The sequence below is a fragment of the Coenobita brevimanus genome, chromosome 86 (assembly GCF_032717465.1).
Source record: "Coenobita brevimanus isolate Jiangsu-jjx chromosome 86, ASM3271746v2, whole genome shotgun sequence".
In the NCBI taxonomy this organism is placed as follows: Eukaryota; Metazoa; Arthropoda; class Malacostraca; order Decapoda; family Coenobitidae; genus Coenobita; species Coenobita brevimanus.
In genome coordinates this window covers 35,392,588-35,419,657 of record NC_137039.1, presented here as the reverse complement: position 1 = coordinate 35,419,657, position 27,070 = coordinate 35,392,588, and the positions used below count along the sequence as shown (strand labels likewise).

The 27,070-nt window shown below is 40.8% G+C and overlaps 1 protein-coding gene across 1 annotated transcript in view; it reads left to right on the top strand.

Moving 5' to 3' along the window:
• Nucleotides 1-25,849, top strand: part of LOC145410694 (protein pangolin, isoforms A/H/I/S-like) — a 634,854-nt gene extending 609,005 nt beyond the window's left edge. Inside the window, exons 6-12 of the mRNA XM_080280806.1 lie at nucleotides 4,110-4,202; nucleotides 7,426-7,539; nucleotides 12,850-12,923; nucleotides 13,886-14,013; nucleotides 14,719-14,875; nucleotides 15,936-16,002; nucleotides 25,381-25,849. Of these exons, the coding sequence (XP_080136932.1) occupies nucleotides 4,110-4,202; nucleotides 7,426-7,539; nucleotides 12,850-12,923; nucleotides 13,886-14,013; nucleotides 14,719-14,875; nucleotides 15,936-16,002; nucleotides 25,381-25,849 (1,102 nt within the window). The remainder of the gene's footprint in view (nucleotides 1-4,109; nucleotides 4,203-7,425; nucleotides 7,540-12,849; nucleotides 12,924-13,885; nucleotides 14,014-14,718; nucleotides 14,876-15,935; nucleotides 16,003-25,380) is intronic.
• The last annotated feature ends 1,221 nt before the right edge of the window (nucleotides 25,850-27,070 follow it).

Genomic DNA, 27,070 nt, shown 5'->3' with positions numbered 1-27,070 from the left:
TTAGCTATAGCCTTCATTAACCCCTTCAGTACAAGAAATCCTCCTTAATTATAATATACTGTATGTGATGATCGTGAAGGGGTTGTTATCCTATCGTTCTAGTACGCTATATGTAATTTCATTATTATTATTATTATTATTATTATTATTATTATTGATGTATTTATTTATTTGTTTATTTATTCACGTGCTGGTAAATGATTCGTCAGGTTATACAGCAACTCTTCATTTCTGACAGTCATCGATGTTTCAGAGTTTTATCAAATAGTTCGTGCGTATGACGCGAGTTTTGTTTTTCTGAGTTTTATACCTGACATTAATTCAGCTGGACTTTTTTTTTTTATTCAGTTCGCGGGCAAGTAAATGTTTTATCCGATTTAAATTCTTGACTTTTGTACGCAGCCACCAGATGTCACTACTTATTCAGGCGTTCCAATAATGTAATTAAAATATAGTATAACATGTACTTAAGGAACTGTGATTGTTCTTAATACCATGCACTACGATACGTCTCCCCCAAGCATGAAATAAAATTCGTCTGGGTGTAGCAAAAATAAGCCATTGAAAACTCATCGTGCGGATGGGATCAAGAATTAATATCAAATCTCCTTGATAAGTATAGTTTTCAGTATTTAAGTGAGGTATGGTAAAGTGGTGGTAGGGGGATGCTCTGAAACACTGAAATAGGTGGTTCTCTTGCTGTAATGCCACTTCAGTCGAATGTAATAAGTGTAATAGTGAAGTGTAATGACGGTGGATATAATGTACTACCAAATAGCAGAATCAGATTGTAAGGGTACAGCCGGGGACAGATGTTCGCTTAATATTTCGACCCTGCTGCTTCTCACTTTCCTCTGCTGGCTAATATTCCTAAACTGAGGGATGTTTGGTATGTTTCTCTGCCCATAGATGGTTTCCTTGTATATAATGCATCAGGGAAGTGACGGACATGCCCTAATTGTGACGTAGAGCCAGTGGAATAGCAGGATAGTGACGGACATGCCCTAAGTGAGAAGCTGACGCAGTGGGATAATAGGCGAAATTTTTGTCCTTGGTTGTACCCCCTGCACAACCGATCGCTGTTATTATTTGTGCAGCCACTGTCTATGCATTGTACTGTGTGAGGTGTTGTAGTGTAGAGCATGGGTGTTGCCTGATCTACTCATAGTGATCATCATGCGTACCAACATTCCAGCATACCACATACGGACCGATATGCCACCACATACGCACATTGTTACACACACACACACACACACACACACACACACCTGAGCATCATTTTTATACCACCACCAAGGCGCCTACATCTTCACTGTTACCATCACTTAAACACCTCAACCAAGTTTCCTGCGTCACTACTGCTGCACCATCGCCGCATAAGCACTGTACCACCACCAACACCACCACTTCACCACCACCACATCGTCATCGTCATCATCTTTACTATACCACCACCATCACCACCACCAACCCACACCACCTCACGCACAGTACCACCTCAGCTATACCACCACCACCACAACACCACACCACACCACTTCACTCACACCACCACCACACCCTCACCACCACGTCACACGTCATTGTACTTCCGAGATGCGTAATCCACAGCCACAGGGGTAGGTGAGAGAGTCTAATTAGATTCCGCTGTAGTTACCTTTTTTGTAAGCACTGAATTCTCCTTTATATGGTCCTTCCTCTCACGAGTGTATTATTATCCAGGTTATATTTTGAATTTCAACTTAATCTTTCACTTACGCAGAAAAACGATAAAGAATACAAATTACGCAAGAGAAGGATACAAATGCAACGCGCAAAGAAAGGAATAAAGTCTCATGTGTCGTACGGTCTGTGCGAAATTATGAAGCGATATTTCAGTGTTTTATGTCGCACCTAAAATAATCACCAGTTGTTTCATTTTTCTAGTTATCCTTGGAAGAGACTTAGTTATCCCAGAACTTTGTGAGAATTAGGATGCAGGCCAATGGAATTAGCTGAGTAACAAAATGATGATGATGATGATGATGGTGGTGGTGATATCGAACATGATGATACTGAGAATTGTGATGGTGACGATGGTGATGCTGGTAATGATGTTGGTGATGGCGGTGGTGATGATTAGACATTAGAGTACAAATGAAGACCGCCTCGTCATTGCTAAAGGAGACTGAACGGGTAGACTACAAACACCACCTGTGCAACAAACACTACACCACTCCACTGTAACAGACTCCTTCGCTTTGCTCTCATCCCGTCCCCCCACACTGTCACCTCTCCCTCCCGCCTCCACTACCATTACCCCCCTCCACTCCCCCTCCTCGTTCCCATCCTTGCCCTCACCCTACCTCCCCACCTCCCCTCCCCTTCTCCCACAAACATTACCCCCTCCCATCCAGTTCTTTTCCCCTACCTCCAGTGCCACCTCTCCCACCCACCCTAAATCCCATTACCCCCACCCCTCGCTTTCCTCACCCCCTCCCCATCCCCACCCTTACCCTTACGCATAACCTCACCCTCACCCTCACAGTCACTCTACCCCTACCCCCACCTCCACCACAACCTTCACAACCACCACTCATCCCCTACTTCCACTATTATTATCCCCCACGTCCAATTCTCCCACCCTCACTACCACCTCATTATCATCATTCCCACCCCCTACCCCCACTAGGGCCTTGCCTCCCCTCGCCCATCCTCACCCCTCCTCATTAGGTCATTCCCCACTCTGCCACTGTCTTTCCCACCTGGCCATATTCTTCCCCATCGTACTCCTTCCTTCCTTTACTCTTCCCTTCAGCCACAGTCTCTGCCCTTGCCCACCATTTTTCTCCTCTCCACACTATATCCCTGTCTTCCCCACCATCCCCCTTCCTTCCCCACCGTGCTCCTCTCTTTTTCACTCGCTCCCCTCCCCCTCCTGTCTTCCTATCTTCTTGCTTTCCATCCTTGCATTATTTTTCTGTTATTTCTCCCCACCCTTCCCTCACGCCCTGACCAGCCCTTCCCTTGCTCCCCTTGCCTTCCCCAGCCTTCCTGTTCTCTCGCTCTCTTCCCCACCATACACCATTCTCCCCGTACCCTTCCCTCACTGCTGTCTTCAATCATCTTATCTTTCGTCCTCTCTCTCTCCCCTTTTTTCTCCTCCCCTTTCTGTCCTTCCCCTCTTGTCTCTCCCCCCTCATGGCCTCTTGTCTTCTTCCCCATCCTTCCCTCTCAACCCCATCTCCCCACCCTTTCTTTGCCCTGCCCTACCATGCCATGCTATCCTTTCCACTGTCGTCCCTTCTGCCTTTCCTCGTCCTCTTATCCCATGCTGATCATTCCGACTTACTGCCGTGCCCTGCCGTGCCCTGCCCTGCCCTGCCCCCTACCCTGCCCCCTACCCTGCCCTGCCCCATGCCTCCCTTCTTCCGAGCTCCGTGACTTTCCCCTCTTTCGCCTCGCCTTGTATCTTTTTCACCACATTCCCTCTCTCCCCTCTCAACCCCATCTCCTTCCCCTCTTCCCTCAACCTCACCTCACTCCCGCACCCTCTCCCCAGCCCCTTTGACCTAGCCCTTCTTCCCCATCTCCCTGTATTTTCCTCTTTTTCCCCCGCCACCCGCTCAACCCCACGCCCATATCTACTCCTTCTCAACCTCTCCTCCCACTCCTTCTATCCATCGTTTCTCCAGTTCCACTCCCACTCCCTCCCTTAGCCCACCCTCTCCCCAACCCCTGCTCTTTACCTCCCACCCTCCTTTTTTACCCACCTTTCTCCCCAGCTCTCTTACCCCTCTTCCTTTTCAGTCCTAACCCTCCTCACCCCTTCTCCCCTATCAGCCCAGTCCCTCCTCACCCCCTTCTTCCTGTCAAACCCATCTTTCCCCCCCTCCCTTTCAATCCCCACTCCTCCTTTTTACCACCTCCCTCTCTCACCTCATTCCCACCCCTCCTCTCTCCCCCACTCCCCTCTCAGGCCCATCCTGCCTCCCCTCTCTCCCCTCTCAGCCCTGTCCTTCCTCCCCCTCTCCCCTCTCAACCCCACCTTTCCCCTAGCCCCTGGCCCGGGTGTGGGTGTGGGTGTGGCGGGGTGTTGACGTCTTGGGTGTGTTGTCTATCCACAGGAACACCCGCATGTACCCGCTTTCCTCCTGCTCTCCGTTGACCGCCACCTACCCCTCCTCTCCACTCTCCCTCTCCACCGCCACCCTGCCGAGGTTAGTGAGCCACTCTATACACACACACACACACACACACACACACACACACACACACACACACACACACACACACACACACACACACACACACACACACACACACACACACACACACACACACACACACACACACACACACACACACACACACCGAAATCTTCTCGGTATTATACATTCATATATACAGTCTTGTTGTCAACGCCTAACAAACATGCATGAGAATTGTATACCTCGATTTATTAAGCTGCTGTAGCGATGTGTATGCATGTATTGTTGCATATATGTGATGGTTTAGCCAATATAGTTGTGTTGCGCCTTGCATGTTTACCGTATACGTATAGAGAGTGTATGTGTAATCCAATTTAATTATTGTGTCCATATCAGTGATTTTTTTTTTTAAGTGAAATTGTGAGACAGGTGACTGATAGATGATGTTGCAGGCTGGACGTATGGATGGCGTTGCAGATTTATTGTTGTGTAGTGATGTTGCAGGTAATATTGAAGAACGAAGGAGTTGCAGAGTAATATAAACAGAAAATGGAAGAATTAAGTTTAAACCACTTCAGCACAACGCCTTCTTTTAATTTTAATCTTGCCAGCCCTCAGACAGTTTTAGTTAGGAGAGACTTATAAGACGAGAGGATTTGAGATTGCCTTCATTGCCCTTCTCATTAATTGGGAGATCTCAGAGCTAAGTAAAATCGTCTTGTGAAATGACATCGTATTGAAAGGCTTGACTGGTATGATTAACCTTTGACTCTGGTGACTTATTTTTTCACTTCATTCTCGCTACCTCCAGACAGTTATATTCAGCTTAGGAGAGACTTTTCGAGGTGGAGGGGTTTGATACAGCCCTCATTAACCCCCTCACGAAGGAAGGCCTACCCTGAGCTGAGTAAAATCACCTGGAGATAGGAATAATAGAATGAAGATATACCTTACGTCATGATGCTGAAGAGGGATGCCTGTATGTGGTGGCAGTGCTAAAATCGGGCGGCTCAACTGCTTGGGTTTCTTCCTTACCACCGAAATAGGATGTTGGGCTGGAGGAGGAGGAGGGTAGCTTCAGTCTGCGGTCCACAGAGTCTACCTTTCAGATGAACCTGGGCCAGCAGCAACAACACCAACTACAACAACAACCATGCGTCACAGTGAACGGATTAGAGGATTTGACTACATTTAAATCCTGTAATGTTGCGCTTCTGAGATGACATATGAAATCCTGTATACTGTTACACTAGGAGGTTCCATTTAAACATAGGTCAGTACAGGGTGGTCCGTATGTTGCTCCTTTCTGCCATGTGTGTTGCGGGGACGTCTCAGTTGGTTGGTGTGAGGAACGTAGACATTTTGGTGGCTTCGTGATATTGATAATTGGCTGCCTCGTGGTATTAATAATTAACCCAGAACTATAAATAGGGAACATTGTAAAGTATGAACAGGGTTATGGAAAGTAGACTATGGCAAAGGGTAGGCACTGGTACCGATGAGTGAGCCGTTCCCGCAACACACGAGAACTGGGATGCATAATATACGAATCACTCAGTATTTCTGTGATATTACATGCGAAATCCTCGAGCGTTACCTCAAAAGAATACGTTTGAATTTCTGTCCGAGGTGCAAGGCGTTGGTTGTAACTAGTGACGCAAGCTGGGTAATGTCGATGGTTTTGATTTAGTGAAGTGTTGGTTGCCTATTTATTGATGGCGATAATGATGTTTGTATTCTGTTCTTGCTATATTTGGACGCTTTTATTCAGCCTTAAGAAGTTTTTTTTTTTTTTTTTAACTGGGGGTGTTAAATATGACCTTTTTATTATTTACTTTCTATGTTTCACTTAGATGCATTATTTACCATTTGTTTTACTTATATGCCTTTTTTTACATTTTGTTTTACTTAGAGGCGGTTTTTTTACGATTTATATTTTACATAGATGTTTTACTTACCATTCATGTTTTACTTAGATGTTTTATTTACCAATTTTCTTTTAATTAAATGCTTTATTTACCATTTGTATTTACTTACAACTTTACCATTTATCTATTATTTAAATGCATTATTTACCATTTATAATCTACTTATGGCTTACTTGCCATTTTTGTTTTACCTAAATGCTTTATTTACAGTTTGCTTTACTTAGATGCTTTGTTTACGATTCATATTTACTTAGATGCTTTATTTACCATTTATATTTACTTAGATATTTTATTTACCATTTAGCTTATATTTACTTAGATGCTTTATTTACCACTTATGCTTTACTTAGATGCTTTATTTAACACTTAGTACAAGCTTCAACGCCCTCGGGAATGTTGTCGGTGAAGGGCTGGCGGGAATGGGTAAAATTAAGCAGGTATTTTCTATCATCAGATTAAGGGAAATTATTACCTTTAAGGAGGCGTCAGTAAACGTCAATTAGACAAAGATAGTTACAGTATGATTGATAAAAATAATGACCAACATATGATTGATAAAAATAATGACCAACACTAAAGGAGTATGCTTAAAGATGGTGATGTAATAAATATCTGAGCAATACGGATGAAAGGTAAACACATAAGGTCGTATTAAAGTTCATGTTACAGTATTCCGTAATAAAGTTTTAGAAATATACGTGGACGATAAATACATAGGGGTGTTATTAAAGGTTGTGTTGCAGGATTTCGTAATAAAGTTTTGAGCAGTATTCACGGACGATAAATGCATAAGGTGTTAGTAAAGTTTGTGTTGCGTGCTAATAAAGAGTATGTCTGGGTGTTAATAACGTTTGTGTTGCAGTGCTAATAATGTTTCTGTTGTGTTGCAGTGTTAATAAGGTTTGTGTTGAAGTGTTAATAAAGTTTGTGTTGGGGTGTTAATAAAATTTGTGTTGGGGTGTTAATAACGTTTGTGTTGCAATGTTAATAAAATTTGTGTTGCAGTGTGAATGAAATTTGTGTTGCAGTGTTAATGAAATTTGTGTTGCAGTGTTAATGAAGTTTGTGTTGCAGTGTTGATGAAGTTTGTGTTGCAGTGTTGATGAAGTTTGTGTTGCGGTGTTAATAAAATTTGTGTTGCAGTGTTAATAAAATTTGTGTTGCAGTGTTAATGAAGTTTGTGTTGCAGTGTTGATGAAGTTTGTGTTGCAGTGTTGATGATGTTTATGTTGCAGTGTTGATGATGTTTATGTTGCAGTGTTAATGAAGTTTGTGTTGCAGTGTTAATGAAGTCTGTGTTGCAGGTTCTCCCCCAGCGGCCTGATGCACCCCCACCCCGGCCTCACCCCGCCCCTCACACACCCCCTGGTCGCCTCCCCCAAGACGGAGCTGCCCAACACCTCGCACGACAACCACAGGTAAATCGGACGCGGATTCTAAGTGGAGATGTCGCAGCGCATGATTCTTAGCGATTTATTTTGCCAGCCACACCCGTTGTATCTTCGTGTACGCTACAGAGGCAGACGTGTAGGATCCCCCCAAAAAAAATAAATAGAATAAAAAAATAAATAAATAGAGAAGAGGAAAATGTAACAGGCAAAATAAATCGCTTAGAAAAAGGGTGCTACGAAATCTACCATAGTACGGTCCTCAGTTTCATACACCTTGAGGAAATGACACTTGATTTTTTACACTTACACTTATACTTACAACACCAGTCAAGAGTTACACCTACACCTGTGCTTCTGCCCATATATTTAAAGTTATATCTGCCGCTTTACCCCAGTTCTTATGAAAGTAACACTTGGATTTTTACACGTGCACTTATACACCACCACTTAATTTTTGGCCCTGCACCTTAGCCCTACACCAACATATTTACACAAACACCTACCTACACCCAAACACCTTCGCCGTCAGACACACACCTCCCTTCATTCAGTTCTAGAGTGCTCCTTTTTCCCGTTTTATTTTATTTTGTCATCATTGGTCGTAACTAATTCTGTTAAGCTATTTATTTTTGTCTTGAGAGAGTTCCGTAAATGTAGCTTGTCTTACATTTCTCCAGTTTTGTGTCTGCATGCTGATAACTCTACCTGAATGTAATTTCGGTAGCATCAGTGTATTTTAAACAGGATGCCAATAGTCCGCAGACTTAATGTAGAGCCAGGAGCCACTCCGGTTTTCCCCTGGATCGGTGTCACTGCAGGCAACTCTTCTTGATTTATACCTGACCAGCTTGAGGAGAGGCTCGTGCTAACTGTTACTCTCCCTTTAAGAAGAAGGTCCGATTCATTCCTGCCGTAGATTTTATAGAAACTGTTACAAATGTACTGCAGCTGTAGTTACCAGCGATCACGAAGTTTGGGCAAAACCTTCGTCACTTAGAAATGAGATAGGGACTCGAGATGTAAAGCAGTATTTGTGAAACTTATTCTTGTGAAGCGTTTGGGTGCTATCCTTGTCAGTCAGTCAGGATGTACATTTATAACCCTCCCACTACAAGGAAGTAGTCTTTTTTTTTTTTTTTACTATTATTATTTTGACAATCCAGACGTTCATAATTAGCTCAGAATAGACTTTCTGGGGAGGTTATGTGTACCTTTCGTCAACCACTTCACCATTTGTGGCTATCATAAGGGAAATAAAATCGTCTGGTTGCAGCAGCAGTAAAATGTAAAAAGACATCGGGTTCAAGGGATTAACAAGTGAGGAACTGGATATACTTTTCTTTAACCTCCTCTGTAGAACCACTTCCGTTTGGGAGAGCTTCCCCCCCCCCACTCCGAGTATGAGGGGTCAGATAGTGTCCTCCCTGATTCGTTCTTTACCAGGGGGTTCTGTTTAACCAAATAAAAATGTCCTGTAAACGGCAAGGATAAATTACAATACGACCTCCTCTGGCCAAATGATTTAACTTTTTATCAGAACCCTGGTCTGTCAAAGTTATAGTGCATAAAGACAAATCTGATGCATAGTAGCTAACAAAATCTGATGGGTTCATGATGTTTGGGTGCTAAGTAAACGACAAAAAAAGAGAAACTAAAAACGCACTTGATACTGCTTCCTGCAATATCTGGCAAATTTTTAATCGACGAAATTCGATGTGCTACCGTATTAGAGAGAGAGAGAGAGAGAGAGAGCGACGCTTGAAATAGTTACCTGTAAAACTTTCGCAACACGCCTCACTTCATAAAATGTTTGGTTCGATAGGTTTTTTTTGAAGACACGCTTTGGGTCGTATTTTCGGCAGTTTAGGAGGATTTATAGCGCCTCTTATTTCTCTGTGATATTATTTATATCTTTTAATATTGATAGAGACTGCATGAATAATGAAAAGAATAAATTAACGTATTGTATGTAGAAATAGTGTGGTAAGGAAGAGGTAGTAGCGAGTCTCCATGAACGAGTCTACGGCCCTTTGCAATATTCCACAAGTTAAGGCGCGAAAGAGAAGAGAGTGGGGATCCAGCTGATGAGGATGTATGGCAATGTTTAACTTGTACATAAATGTGTGCAACTTTTGTTCTGATTTCGGAAAGGGGTGATGGCATAAACGAATCTCACAGGCCGGCGACTCCACTGTTTATCGTGAGTCAATATATCCGTGTCCCGGGGCCTGAGGGTGCGTCTTCGGAAGAGTAGTACGGTAACCCTTTATGAGCGATGTGCCAGCCCCTTTGCTACCTCTCTCTCTCTCTCTTTCTCTCTCTCTCTCTCTCTCTCTCTCTCTCTCTCTCTCTCTCTCTGGTGGCTAATATTCAGGATGGGTTCGTTTCACCGGCTATTGATGATTTTCTCTTGATATGGTGCTGCAGAGGGGAAAGTGAGGGACATGTCTGTAGCCCAGTGTTAAGTAGGCGCAGTGGAATGATACGTGACCTATGTAATGCAAGGAACTAACTGAACAAAATCGTCTTCCTCGTGATTCGTAGGTGTACCAGTAGCAGAGAAAAAGTTGAGACAGCTTGTTAAATGTGTATTGTTAGGATTTTTCAACTGAATAAAAATTTCTAATGTTAGCCTGAAGAAAGTAACCTACTCAGGTGCACCCGTCGCAGCGAAAGGGTTACTAAGGATTACAAACGACAGCAAACAGCAACAAGCCGAATAATTCTTTCGGGGCCGTTTGTTACAGAGGACTGTGACTATGATATCTAATTCTATGAGCTGAAAATAAGTATGGTAAAGAAAGAAGGCTCTCTCTCACCCCACTGCTCTCCAAACCCTCCGGTCGATGCCGGCTGGAAAAAGTGGGAGGGACCACCATGCAGCATAGAAAAAGTGCCATAGAAATGTCGTAGGAAATATAAAAAAAAAAAAAAATAGCAATTCCTCGGGCAGAAGGGGTTTGAAATAGTTTTTATTATTTATTTGTTTTACATTGAAAGGGGTGTGAGTGACTATTTAGGTATATTACAATAGTACCAGTATACCATTCATTAGCAAGACAGTCCTAGTATGTAGTTAATATGGATGGTTATGTTAACACCCAAGTGATGACATGTACAGGTGTGTAATATGTATGAGGCCTGCTACGCTTTAGGGGACGGACTCTCAGGTTTGTGCCCTGAGTCACATATATGCGCGCGTGTGCACAGCTTAAGGATGTATACAGCAAAGCTTGGACATGAGATCAGCAGTGTAAGAAATAAACATAAAAGAAATGAACAAATGTGGGACGGAGGAAAGGACGGACGAGAGGGGAAGGAGGGAGGGGAAGAACGGTGACTGGCAGAGGGGAGTGTCGTAATTAAGGAAGAGTTTTACTTTTTCATTTAGATTGTTTACTTAGCTTGTGTCAACCACCCCCCACTCAACCCCTTAGGCACTCTTAAAAGTAGTCATAGGGGGGTTAGGAGAAGGGAAGGATTGGTGCAAGACGGTGAAACAAAAGATAGCTGAAAACGAGAGTGGCACAGGAGGCAGGGACTGATGCAAGATACAGACACTAAAACAGAAGATAGTTGAAGAAAAGAGTTGTATGCGAATGAAGGAATGATGCAAGACACAGGCACTGAAACAGAAGATAGTTGAAATAGACCCTGGGATGGTGTAGTTCTGGGGGAAGGATAGGTACGAAACACGATGATACACTACAATACCCAATACACTACATTCCCCACACCATAATCCAACACACTATCTTATCTTTTCACATCATACCATACATCATTGCACAATCCCAACACCGCACCACCTCCTACACACCATAACTTCACCTTCTTACCATAACCAACTCCACACTTCTTACATCACAGCAAGCATACACCACACCATGCCACCATCTTCACACTGCACCACCACACCATAACGAACACCATAAATCATCATCATCATCATCATCATCATCATCCAATAATTACCTTCATCATCATCATTATCCTCGACTTAAATATTATCATCATCATTTATCACCATCTTCGACTAAACTCCATCATCATCATTCTACACCCTGCAGCTACCAACAGACGACGATAATTGGATTCGGAACAGTAATGAAAGGCTTAGGCAAAAAAAAAAAGAGAGAGAGAGAGAGAAAAGCATTCACCATTCAGTACGATATATATATATATATATATATATATATATATATATATATATATATATATATATATATATATATATATATATATATATATATATATTTACACGTTGTAGTGCCATACGTTTTTATTCAGCATTGAGAGAGAAACTGTAGCGTAACTGCGTAAATAATTCAGTCGTAACCACGTAAATAATTGTCGTAACCACGTAAATAATTCAGTCGTAACCACGTAAAGAATTCGGTCCTGTGTGTGTGCATTTAAGGAAGCGACTGGACACGTTGACTCCGATGACCTCGACGACGACACGGTCCACTCGTCAGTGCATCCACGCTGATCACTTTGCATCTCCGCGCATCTTTTGTGCCGTCACTGGTACCTTGTGAGGAGTGGGGTTACCATACAGAAAAAAAAAAAAAAAGTAGACGGGTAACTGCGACAGATTACCACAGTTTGCTGACTCTTCTGTCCCCCATGCTTGTTCCAATTGTTACTCCTTACACTCTAATTTGTCGCTTCAGTACTTAAAACTTCATGAGCAGGAGTACGAACTAACACATCAGAATTCATAGCTATTTGTACCTGTCATATCTTTCCCATAATGTTGGTGGTCAGATATTACTGTTGTTCATTCCTTAATCATCAACATAACCATCATCATCATCATCATCACTATCACTGTAATTGCTCCCTCAGTTTCTGTACATTTCTGTTTCACAGATAGGCTGCTTAGGACAATACAAAGTTCAGTCATGATCATAACCATGAATCATTATTACCGTCACCTCACCCTTATGTCTTCTTCCATCATCATCGTCATCACTCTCACTGTCATTGCTCCCTCAATGTCTGTACATTTCTTTTTCACAGATAGGCAGCGTAGGACAATACAAAGTTCAGTGATCATCATAACCATGAATCACTATCACCGTCACCTCACCCTTAATGTCTTTTCCGTCTGCCTCTGGGTGCTCTTCCTACCGCATTTATACATATGTAACCCTCCTCAGTCTCCCTCCCCCTCCTCTCAACGTGTCTTTTTTTCTTAATCCTTCATTATGAGAATACCTCCATATGCTGAGCAAAATCGTCTGTTGGTAACGGGAAATAGAACATTTCTTACTGAAAGTTTATGCTGACTTTAAAATATTATTGTACATACGGTACTCATTTTCATTCCAGACACCATGCACTGGACCAGAAGCCGACACTACAATCTGGTGATAAAACCCAAATGATTGAAACAAAGAATGGAGGTAAGTAAAGCTGGAGGCTGAGGTTTACAAAGTTACTAATAATCAATTTGAAGACATAACTAGAATTCGCTTTTGCAGGAAGGACATGGAAATGAGAGTACAGAAACCTCCCATGTCTACTTTTGAGGGGAAAAAAATCCTAGTAATGATAGAGTTGGTCATTAGTGTGTTTGTTAATATAAACCCAGAATTCTACACTTGCACAGAAGAAACATTTCTGAACTAGAGTTTTAGTCAGAAATTGTCATAAATGCTTGTGTTAGAATTATCAAAGTCTAATCTGAGTTATTTTCCCCCTATGAACTGTACTGCAATTTTATATTTTATTCAGCCTAGTGTTTGCTGTATAGAGGTACTGTATTTTAATGCAACGTAGATCACCTGGTATTTGTAGCTAGTGCAGTTGTATCACAGGAAAAGTTACAAGTGACTGCTAACTTTTTGCTTGTGGTGCTTAGATTTATTGCTGCATTGTAGTCCAGTATTTTATTGAGGCAGAGAAGTGGTTGTACCAGTAATAATTTCTGTACTTAAAGAGCAGTTGCTTATAAAGGCACCGTGATGAATTTTAGAGTGAAAGTAGAGATCAGAGGAGGCTCTTGCCTTTTTGCCTGTATCGGCTTATAATTTTGGTTTATTAGGACTTCAGCAACACAGTGGATATTAGTAGAATCATTATCCTATAACCAAATACATTACTGTAGTTATGGAACTTTGTTCTGTATATTGTGCCAGGTATGTTTTACATAGAACTGAATGCAGATGAATTATGGTACAGAAATCATAAAAAGCCTCACCTTTTGATAATTTACAATATCATTATTTTGCATTAATATGGTATCTGTAGCATTTGTGGGTAAGTACCAAAGTTTCACCCTGATGCCAAAAAAGGTAAGTACACTTACTGTTCATTGTATGTGTGTTTGCATATGCTGAAGGATTTCTTTGATGTTACCTTTCAGATAAAAAGCCACATATCAAGAAACCTCTGAATGCCTTCATGTTGTACATGAAGGAAATGAGAGCCAAGGTGGTGGCTGAGTGCACACTGAAGGAGAGCGCTGCCATCAACCAGATTCTGGGCCGCAAGGTTTGTGTGCATGCTTTTACTTCTCTATTTTATCATCATTCTTTACATGTTTTACATTGATATAGTTCTTCTCCATAGTTGGAATGTGGTAATTTCTCCCTTGGAGGTGGTGTTGAGGTCAGGTTGACCAGCTGGCTTTTGTGTGGCTGGCCACTTCTGAACTCGCACATACTCAGAAAATAACATTGTGGCTTTAATTCAGACATAATATTAGTAGTTGAGACAACCCCACGTCTAACTTGTGCTGACTGTATTGGCTACAGTGGCATGCACTCAGCAAAGAGGAGCAGTCCAAGTACTACGAAATGGCTCGGCGAGAGAGACAACTTCATATGCAGATGTATCCCGGATGGAATGCACGAGATAACTATGGCATGATGAAAAAGAAAAAGAGAAAGAAAGAGAAGACTGGTGATGGAGGTATATAAAATTTCACTGTATAGACGTTTTGGGGATGAGAAGTTGGATTGGCTGGATTAAGAGCAGCACTAGCAGCATCAGCAGTCATTCCTCATGACCTTGACCAGCATTCACTAGATGTGGCATGAAGGAAGTCTGGTGCAAGCAAGGATAAATGAGTGAATTTGGTGATGGTACTGCTCTGTGTTCCTTATAATCTCAGCCAGACCTTGACTGCTCACCCCAGAGGCCAGACAGCTCACCATGAGCTGGCCAACACTAATCTTCATTTAACTTTCCCTGCAGTGGCATGCACTAAGCCGCGAAGAACAGGCCAAGTACTATGAACTGGCGCGTAAAGAACGCCAGCTTCACATGCAGATGTACCCGGGTTGGTCCTCACGTCAAAATTACTCGCAGGGGAAAAAGAAGAAACGTAATCGTGACAAAACCCAAGATGGAGGTACCTACCTACCTGCCGCACACAAAGCTTTTTCCTCTTAAGCAACTAAGATCTTGTGGTGGTTGATGTCAGTGTGTGAGGGTGGGTCTGGTCAGCTGGGGTAACAAGAGGTTCCTCCCTTCCCAGATCTCTGCCCTGACACATTTACATTTCCTCCTTTTAAGGTTCTAAATTTATTTATTAGCTTCACTTTTAACTTATTCATTATTGTCAATTTTTACTTGAATGTTACTATATGTTTGCTTTTGTCTTTTTTGCTGCCTGTTTGCATATACATTCATATTTCTCTTTCTTAATAAATGGACGTTGCTTAATTGGACTGTTGCGGAATGTTTCTGCTAGTTTTCACTTTCAATTATTCGTTACATTTTCCATACCATATAACTAGGCTGAATGTTTACTATTTGCTGATCATTATTCTTGGAGCAATCACAAGCGGAGGCCTTGAGAATCTCCACTGTTATTTTCAGTAGCATCTTTGAGCAGGCAGGTTGATGCCATCATTTGGTTTTGTCACTGTCATACTGCTTTATAGCAATGCCACTGGGAGAGTCAAATGAAGATGTTATGAAAATAACACTGCAGATGACCATGACGGAATCTGCCTTGTCCCAGAATCTGCTTTGTCTTAGTCATATAATTCCTCAATGCATGTAATCTTAACTCTTAAGATTTACCATATGTAACTTACTGCTCTGAGCATGTTTTGCAACTGTGTCATTGATAGATGAAATATGGAGGATTTATAAAACTTACTTTCTCTGAACATATTTTTCTACTGCCATTGATAGATGAAGTATGGAGGATTTATAAGATTTATTGTTCTGATTGTTTAGCAGCTGTGTCAGTGATAGGTAAATATGGAAGATTTATAATACACAATACTTAGCATTTTTTCTGTTCTCTTATTGGTAGATGAAATAGGAAAGATTTAGAAATATAGCTTTGATTATGTTTTGATAGTAGCCATTAATAGATGAAACACGGAAGCAGCAGACATAGATTACGAAACAGGAGTGCAGCTCAGAGTTCTGGGATCTAATTTTTGACTCGTCCTCAGCTAATATGAAGAAGTGCCGTGCGAGGTATGGGTTGGAGCAACAGAGCCAGTGGTGTAAACCATGCAGGTGAGCTTTCATCTACTTTCTTCTTTCCACTTTCCCACCATTCTCAGCCACCTCCATCCAGCTGGGAACACACTATCACATCGATTAAAGCCACTCCCCATTAGTGTACTTGTTATCGACTCTTTCATCCATCACTAACATCTTCTCTGGAGTAGTTGGTGTCACATTCACCTACTAATATATCATTTCCCACACTGTTTCAGTGTTTATTCACACATTTACATTCCTCAGTAGTTCCTTTCATCCTGCAGCTGGTATATTCCAAGTCTTCTCCTTCTCTTTCTTCCTCTTTGGTTTAAGTCTTGAGTAACATGTTAAACAAATTGTAGATTTTCTGTTATTAAGTTTTACAGTGTGTGTATATAGACAGATAGATAGATAAATAGATATAGATACAGGTATATACACTAAATATAAAGTTGAAGACCAAGCAGTAAGGGATGCTTTCTATAGCAAGGAACCATTGACAAAAGTGCAAAAGTGTTAAGGAACAGTACAGAGCACTCAAGACCAATCTCCTTAGAGTTACTGATTCAGTGTTCAGTTGGACAAGGGGCCCTCCAAGACATAAGGTAGCATGGTGGTGGGATGAGGGTGTAGGAACCACATTAAGGAGAAAAGAAGGCTTTTCTAGAAATGGAAAAGGGGTGGTTAAAGAGAGGAATACTTGGTTGCTAAGTGTAGGGCCAGAAAGGAGGTTCAGAATGCAGGACAAAATCTGAGTCTCAGAATCTTTTACTGGATGACCAAAATTACATTAAATGGAAGAATATGGTATTTAAGTTGGCAAATAAGATGAAGAGGGAAGACAGGGATATCATAGGTGAACAGTGTGTGAAGAATGATGAAGGAAGGGTGGTGGTGAGAAATGATGATAATATAGAGAGCATTATAATGGGTTGCTGCATGAGAAGTTCGATTGGAACAGGGAAATTTTGGAGTCAGTGGATCCAGTGTTTGGCCCTTTGCCTTTGATAGATGCTACTGCTATGTGCAGGGCAATAGGCAGGATGCAGTTGGGTTGACTGCTGAAATGTTGAAGGTCTCAAGAGATATAGGAGCGGGTTTAGTTTCTAATTTGATAAATACAGTTATATATGAATGTGTTTCTAATTTAATAAATACAGTTATATATGAATGTGTTTCTAATATGATAAATACAGTTATATATGAATGTGTTGTCCCAGATGACCAGTCGAAGAGCATGGTTTTAAATGCGTTCAAGGGCCCCATAAATAGCACTCCTCTAGAAACTCATGTGGCAGTATTGTATGTATTATAGGGATGGCTGAATCAAGTAATGTGGGCATGATTGTGTTATTTGGAGTATGAAATTAATAAATGAAGCAGCATACATACTGACAATACTGGCTGAACCATCCCCACAGTACATAATAACACCCAGCTGAGTGGAAGTGGAGAGTTATATGTGGGCCACTCTGTGTACAGGATATATATATATATATATATATATATATATATATATATATATATATATCCATCTATCCATCATCCAATCCTATATTGCCCCATGAGGAGCATAGGAGCCCGGGGCTAGGCAGTTGGTCCCGACATTTAAGATGAGAGTGACCAGCCTCACTCATCCCTGAGTGGCATTACATGAGCAATCAACCCGAACCATCCCTTGGATATAAACCTTCACTGGCTCAATCCGATTGGAGTGCAATAATTACCCACTAAACCACCAGGTGCCATATATATATATATATATATATATATATATATATATATACAAACAAGGTATATACTAGAATGTGGAGTTTTTGTTTGAAGAGTAAGACAATATGTACTGTATAGCCATTACAGTATGTTAGTTGTGATTTGATTGATCAAGTAGCTGTTGTTGGTTTCATTTTACAGTACTAATTGTTCTTGTTATTACACAGTATTATTCTTATTTATTGTTATTATAATTCCATTACTACATTGAGATGTACAAAAACGTGTTGACTCTTACAGGCAGCCATATTTCAGTGAAGTTCTGATAAAGGCAAACAAGGAAAGTTATGGTGATATATTCACAAGTGAACTATGTGCTGTGTATCAGACACTTCTGAGATAAACCAGTAATCATTTTTATATGTACTGTGTTTCTCTTTTATCTCACACATCGAATCTACAAGTTCACCGGGGGTCGCAGCAATAAAAATGTCTGCAAGTTTTATTATTTGAATATGTATTATGTTGTCCAATACTGAGTTAGAAAATACTGTTTCTGATTTTGTATTATTCCTGAAACAGATATATAGTATAAGTCATTCTTTATACCTGTAGTATGAATCCAAAAGAAGACAGATAACCTCTGTCATCATTTTTCATCGGTTTATCCCACAGATACTGTTACTGATAAAGTTCAACTCTCCATATTTATCTAAATTGTAGGCAATCTGTATTTAAAAATTTAAAAATTTCAATTCATCTATTTGACATTTAAAAAACATACATTTTCTTGGACGGGGTAAGTTGGGAGGCTTACCATCCACTCAGTTCTTGTAGTACTTCCTTCAGGTGACTGTACACTGAGTGACAAGCCATTTGGTTTTTTGTGGCCCAGGAAGCCATGTGTACTATGCTGGGTGATAACCATGTAACTAACTGGGTGCATAGTGATTTAGTGGAATAAGGCACTCCAACTGGATGTGACCCATAAAAGATTACATCCAAGGAGTGGGTGGGGTTTATTGCAGACACAGTACTGTTTGGGTGAGCAGCTAATCACTCACATTAAATGTCTGAACTTAGTAACGTATCCCTAGCCTCCTATGCACCTCATGGAGCAATACTGTATTTGATTAGATGGTACACAAATATTTAAAAATTAGATTCTTTCAGGTTTATTTACTAAGCTTTACACATTCCTGTTCCCTGGAAACTTTTAGTGCCCAAAGCTTATTAGCTCCATTTAAATCTGTCAAAGCATCCACATCCCTCCTCATTCAACGTACCGTATATCATCTAGCTTTTCATCATTATCATCTTCGATGTCTTCCTCCCTCTTGGGAACCTCTCAATAGGGGATGGCCATGACAGAACCACCTCCAAGTTTCTTTGTTCTCATGTACTGTACTTCTTTCACTCTCTCAAACAATTCTCTTCCTGTTTGTGTTGTCTCATCATTTTGAAGGCACTGCTTTACTCCTCTACACACAGAAAGGCTGTCTCTTTCGCTGTTATCTTCAGTCTTACTTTCAGTGACTGTATTTGGCCCCGTATCTTTGTGCTTTCTTAGAATATGTCTATACCATGCCAGTGTATTCCTTTTCATCCATTCATTAGTGCCTTGTCTGTTTCCTGTCATCCTAGAAACATCATGATTCAGAATGTACTAACCACTGGTATCCCACTGGGTTGAATCTTCTCACATTCCTATATTAGCTTTTTCCTCCATGACCTACCAACTTCAGCCATGTCAGTAACGGTATTGCCCTATGCTGTTGACCTAGCAATAGTAACCCATCATGCAGCTTGTCCCTATCCTCACTAGAACACTAGTGTAGACAGAACAGAATGATTTCTTCGCTTACTAAATCAACTATCACTCTCTTTACTCTAAACAGACGATTCTCAGGCACATTGTCAAGTCTTCCTCTTTAATCAGTGACTCACTTGGAGGACCATCCCAAAATTCTTTAACTTACTTTGGACACTTACCTGACTTCTCTGCAGCATAACAAGCAGCAGCATTGCAGAAGCATCTCAGATCTGTCACCTTGACAACCCTCACAGGGACTGCCTTCAGAAAGCAAAAGGAATAACTGAAAATGGTCTAAAAACAGTTCATTTGTTTTATTTTTTATTATTATTAATGGAAGAAGGAACCAAAGGCCAGAAGCCTGCAAGATTGTCCCCTCTAAGAAAAAACAAGAACAAGATAACAGAGAGCCAAATGATAATGAATTACTTGAGCTGAAACTGTACCTCCACCCTAACAGCCACAAGCATGAAAAAGCTTCAAAAGACACAAAATAGAGCTTCTGGAAAACTAGCAAGATGTACGAAGACCACAAATGTAGACTGCATGCACCAACATACAAATGACTTGACTCCTGTTCAAGAACCACATGAACAAAAATTTTTGCAGTTCATTGCTTCCGTTCCAGACTCATCCAACCCATGTAACTATGTTACATGCCTCAGCAACATCCTTCATCCTCTACCCAGCATGACACTTGACAAACATATACACAAACACATAACTACCACAGCTATCCAAAGCTTCCAACCAAACAGCATTAGGAACCTCCACCAGATATCCACTCCTCAAATACTGTACTACCTTACCCAGAGAGACACAAATGTGCCTAGCCAGACTATGATGTGTGGCCAGTACCTTCCATTTGAGTACCAACACAAAATGCCATATACTGTACAAACAGTCCACTATACCCTCACTGTAATGCAACCCCTCCACACCACAACATGCTCACTTGATGCACCTCACGTTTGCAGCACAAACAATCCTTCAGAATAACTTCAACAAGAGATATCTGGGAGTGCCTTGCTGAAGTGGCTGGTTTCCTACAATCCACTGTAAATCGTGTCCAGATCAACCAGGGGTCACAGCAATGGCAACAAATACACACCCTCTTTATAAGTACTACTAATCCCTCATTGATTATTACACCCTTCCCTTACCACCTTTTTCTTTTGTATGATGGAATTATAATTGCTTTTTCCACTCTTCTGATACTTTCCCTGTATTCCATGCCAATTTGTTCACACTGTACTGTGTTGACTGCCTCTCACTAATATATATTAACATTTCTCCACAACTGCCTTATACTTATAGTGCCTAGTGTAACTTCAGCTTAATAACTGTTGTAAATATCAGTCCCTGCACAACTGGCCTACCACCAACCTTATCCATCCACGAAGCAACTATTGCTTTTTTTTATTTGCTTCTATCAGAGAGCTAGGAAAAATCTTCCCATGTCATCCTCCTCCAGTAGCACATTACCATCCACATCCATTCTCCAAACTTGACCTCTTACCCCTTCTTTCACATTCAGTCCTCTAGTATCTTTCACAACCTCTTAGTATGATAGTTCATCCATACTCATTACTTTCCCTCGTCCCCCAGAGCCACTCAGTTATGTGGCCTTCCCCAACAAGTTATTCAGTGACTTCAGTTTTCACATGCTTTCACAGATCCTTTCAGTGAACTTTGCCATTATTTCTTAATTCCTGGGCTGTAGGCGATTGTATTCAGCTCGATAAAATTGCCTGTCATTGCCCAGAACAAACTCTGTGCAGTGCATCCCCACACAATGCTAACTCACACGGTGCGAATCACCTACAATGTGAGGTCAACCCGGAAAATACTTATTTTTATCAAATGCGAAGTCTGCGAATCGAACTTCCCAAATGAATCTGATGTATAATTCCAAGGCAGAAATGGACTTCCCGCCATTACTATGAGTGTCAGTCTGGACAATGCGAGTCAGTCACATGAAGGCAGGTGGCTGGCAACGAGCCAGATTCAAAATGGCGAGTGGCTGGCCAGCCATATGCATGCCATCTACTGGCTTCCCTGGGTAAACAGCCACTTCTCCTCCATTTTGCCGCTAGAACATGTGTTGTACCTCGCATCCTGTGGTCCAGCTAGAAGTACTATTAGACAAAGTATTAGCAGGGTAGAGTAGACTGGAAGGGGACCCAAAAACCAAGCCCTGGGTGGGCTGTTCACCATATACCATTTTTCCCATAAGTTCTTTGGTTCACAAAATACGAAATCACAGAATGCGAGGGTTTCTGCCACCCATAAACTCGCATTGTGTGAGGGTGCACTGTACTGTATGTACAAAAAGTAGTACTGTACAATATATATCTGCTAATCATTTCAGCCTTTACCTGATCCATCATGTATATTGAGAAAGCCCTCTTTAACAGTCTAAGTGTGGATTGCAATCAATTGTTCTTATTTGTTGTGTTTTGTAATTTGATTAAAACCTCATCATTGTTATCTGAACCTATCTTTCATGATTGTACCAGCTCCTGTGATATTCACTTCCAGTACTAGCAGTTTCATAAAATTTTAATACATTATAGGTTTAAATAAGATATATGTAGAAAATGCTTTGTATGAGAAAAGATACTGAATGCATTTATATAAAGCAGAGTATAAAGAATTATGCACATGATCATACTGACATTAACTTTATGTATGCTGTTATTTCCTATTTTAATCTTATATGAGTTTTGTTATTTGTAATGAAAGAAAAGGCATATACTGTAGTTTTAGTCTCAAAATTCATATTAGCCAGTGAAATGAGAACTTATCTCATGATTATAACAGTTATGCTAAAAGCCTCTTAGCAATTGATATACAAGTTTGGGACTTTTTTTTTTCCCTGTGACATATGTCCACTCAAAAATCATAGATTTCTGCACCTTATAAGAAAAATTGGAGGTAGGATTATGATGATGTTTCTAAGTCTGTGGTGATGATTCTATAGTACAGTACTGACTGAAATTTTATTATTATGTTATTATACAGTATTTTGTGATTGGTGAGGGAGTTGCAGTACATTGGGGTACCCACCATTGATTCAGTGAAGAGTTGCCTTTGGATGACCACTGAATGACAATCCATTTTTTTTTTTCCAGGAAACTAGTTATTATATTGCATTTTAACCATATAACCAAAAATTACACTTGGTGATATAGTGATTTAAGGTGCTCAAACCTTATGGAGCATAGTAAGGGTTGACATCCGAGGGATGGTTGGAATTTATTGCACTCGCAATGCCACTCAAGGCCAGTGAGGCTGGTCACCCTTCCCTTAAATGTCTGGACGGCATAGCCTAGCCCCAGGCCCCTATGCTCCTGTTGGGACAAAAAAAGAAAGAAGAAAAAAAAAGGGGTTGGATGATGGATAGCTATTACCGTACTGTCATTATTGTATGCTCCACGCAGTAGGTGTGAATATCTTTGTTTAGAAAGATATCTACTGTGTCTGTCATTATTCTCCTAGCTGAATTAACACACTGTACCTATGCACAGTCTTGAAAAAGTATAACATACAGTATCTGGTATTTTTAGCTCAGGAGCTTTCTTGATGTGTTAATTAGCTGCAGATTTTATTCGCTTTTATCTTGCGGTATCACCCTTGTGAAAATCCTGGTTACCAAATGTACTGTTCACATTTGTGGAAGTTGATATAAGGTATACTGTGTTCAGAATTTGGGAAGTTGCATTTTAGTTTGTAATCTGTATTAAGTTACCTAAAGTACATATACAATTTATACTGTGTACAGAAAGATCTTTGCACAGTGAATGAAGTTGTTTGAGATATATACCAGCTGCTGCCTCCTGCTTTCCTCATTCCATTTTCAGTACTTGTTTTTTATATATACTGTAAGCATGGCTGTGGTTTATCCAGTTTACTTGTAACTTGAAGATTTCAAGCATTTTGCTGTATATATGTAGCAGGCTTGGCATCAAACAAAGCCAAGATCAAATCATGCACATACTGCCCCACATCTGGAGGTTCTGCTGCAGGATTGCCATACAGAATTATTCTGGCTATATTTCTTGTCAGTTTGGCATTAGGTTAATTGGTCTTTGACATGAGTTGTCACCATACAGTATTTTTTTCATTCATCCTGCAACTGGAGTAAGGAATGCGCTTGAAAAGCTTACTGCAAATACAATTTACCCATTTTCCTTCAGGAGAATATTCATGGATGTGCATGCAGTGACATTCTAACACATAAGATAAGCATAGCTGTAGATGGGTGTATGAATGGGGGAATTGTCATCCAAAATCAGTTTCTAAGCTGAACTGGTCAGTTTTAGGACCTTTAATGAATAACAGTTTTGTTTGTATTAATAGTATGCTGCTAGTAATGACTATTAATACTGCAAGTACCTATAGTACCTCAAAAGCCATGGAATTTTGAGATTTTGGATGATAAATAACATGAGGAGTGAAAGGGACCCTGGCAAAAGGTCTCACTGTTTCATATTTGTGTGCCACTTGATGTTCTACCATCAAATTGTTTGTGGGTATGTGAGAGTGGCTGTGAGCAAGGGGAATGGTATGGGCTCTCCCTTGCCTCCTTTCCCAGTCTCTTGGCTGCTTTCACACACCTTTTCTTGTCCCACCCAATGTTGTCCATTCTGGAGCTCATGTATTTCAACAGCATCAGAAAATGTGTCTTCCCTTATCTCAACCTTAAATTTCATAGTCCCCAAACTTTATTGGTGAGAACTTTTGCTTGAGTGCCCAAGACCAATGTTAGTCTGACTGAAGGGGCAAATGTGCCACTATTAACTTCTCTGTGCACCCAACATTTGAATACTGTGGGTGCACTGAAGCATGGCTAACACTTAAACTGACACATTTTCTGATCACTGATGCAGAGTTCAATGGCAGTCAGGTGAAGGTGAGGCTCTGAGCCAGGGCAGTGTGTGTGGTGGTGGTGGTGCCCCTTAGTCTCTAACCTTGGTCTCTCTCCTGGGCCTGCAGCCCTGCGGTGTCGCTAGCATCGGGGGCAGGCCTCCCTGGGGTTCCCTCTGCCCTGCTGGGGGCTGCTGGAGCCTCTGGGGGTGTGGCTGCTGCAGCTGCTGCTGCTGCAGCCACCTCTGGGGCGGTCATTGTTTCTTTAACTCAGGGTGCCAACCCTGCAACTCTGACCCCCCTGGCTCCCTCAGCAGCCACCCACGTAGGTACAGGGGGCCCTAGCTACAGCCCCGCTCCAGGTACCCCCATACACTCCATCGTTAACTTAAGTACCAGCACCAGCAGCAGCAGCAGCAGCAGCAGCACAACCAACAACAGCAACACCAACAACACCAACAACGGCAGCAGCAGTGGTGTCTCCTCTCCTTCTGAACCTACTTATGTTAATCTCTAGTCTGTGAGTCTCTTCACTGTGCTGTGACCTGCTGTGACGGATCTTGAACCCCCTAAGGACACCACGCTGTTGTATGGTTAACATGATGTTTCTGTTAGTTGATTCAATATCCATCACAAGCAGAAAAATCATGAGTGTCTTGTAGTTATTCATCTTGATTTTGTTTATTTTACAGGTTTTGTTTTGTTTGTATTACTGTTCCGCATGTGTATGTAAAAATTGGTAACACATTTTCCATTAATTATCTTTTTTCTTTCTTTTACTAATATACTAACTAAAGTAAACAGCTGATATTGTGGAGTGTCAGCCACATGACATTTTGTTTTTGTTTTTGATGCATGATTATTTACTTTTTTTTTTTTTTACAGGATGTGGGCAGTAGCTGCATGAGTAGAGGTTTTGTTTATTTTACAATGAAGCATGTAGCTTTTTTTTTTTTTTAGTAAAAGAGTTGCAGTCAATGAAGTGTGTACATACTGACTGTTTGCTATTTTTCCAGGCGAAAGAAAAAATGTATCCGATACATGGAAGGCGAGGAGGGTGAGGACGTGGCGCCTGGGTCGGCTGACAGCGTAGAGGCCTCACAGGAGAGTGATGACGACGATGACCTACAAGACATGTCATCGCCATCAACAGCATTGGCTGTAGACCAAACTGCCACCTCCCCAGCATCCTCCAGCTTGATGCCATCACCCGGACCCTCTCTGGCATCACCATCGGGGCCACCCTCATTGCTCATGCCGTCACCAGCCTCCTTGGCATCCCCTCTAACGCCGGGGGAAGTTCCCGCTGTACAGATGAATCAGGTGCCCCAGGTCCCACATCCCCAACGGCCCCCAGTGGGCACCAATCCTCGTGACATCAATAATCCTCTTAGTGTGAACCAGTTGACCGGTCAGTGTGCCAGCAACAAACCTGAGGCTGGGTCCCAAGACTCTTCTCATCCAACTATGGTGAGCGTCACATGACCCACTGTAACCTTAGTCACCCATGCCTGCAAGCTGTGCTGGTCACGCCCTGGGCCCCCCTCCTACCTGCACCACACCTTCACTTCTGAAAAAGTGTCATAATGGAGCATATATATATATATATATATATATATATATATATATATATATATATATATATATATATATATATATATATATATATATATATATATATATATATATATATATATATATATATATATATATATATATATATATATATATATATATATATATATATATATATATATATATATATATATATATATATATATATATATATATATATATATATACACAGTATATATATATATATATGAATACAAGAGATTCTCGATTTTATCAGAAGTTTGTGTTCCTGAAATCCTCGGTGTTAAGTAACTACAGTACATGACTTATTACTTCAATTTTATTATAATGAACAGTGACAGCAATCCAGATCAAGAGAGTTGTGGTATAACAATATTATATTGTGAATTAATTTGACATTGATAGCTATATAGTTTTAGTGAAGATAATGACTTTATTACAGTGTAGCTAACTGTTAATTATAATGAAACATGCTCCATGAGGGAAGTAAGTGCTGTGGTTACACAAACATGACAGCAACTGATGCTGATCATTCTTTGCTAGATAATGTTGGAAATTACAATTATTTGTGATATTAGGTATTTAGGGTTCTCCAAGTTTCATTGCTTCATTGCTTTAGAAGTACAGTGTCATTATTTATAAAGTGAATAAACCAGTATAAGTAAGTGTTCTTGAAGTCCCTGTCAGTAAGATCTGCATGATAAAGCAGCATCAGGTTATGTACAAAACTATTATCCTGTCATTGTTATTTGAAAAGATGATGGGTGGGGCTGATTTGTAATTAATATTATTTCATTGCTGCTGTAAATGTTATTAAGCAGTTGTTAAGTTCCTTCTCTAATTTTTTATTCACCATCCATATGTTTGTTTCCTGCAACCTTAATACAAACTCATTTTCCAGTCTTATTTCATGTTACCCCCTCCAGACTTCTGTGTTGGTGACTAAGCCATTTATTTTTTACTAGCAGTATCTGAATTATGAATAATTATTAACCAAAGAAAAAATGCCACAGTGTGCTTCATTTTTATTTCATAAATTTGCATACCATCTTAAACAAACTCATAATGTTGTGGCAGGGATGAATGCAAATCTGTCATCCATTTTCAGCA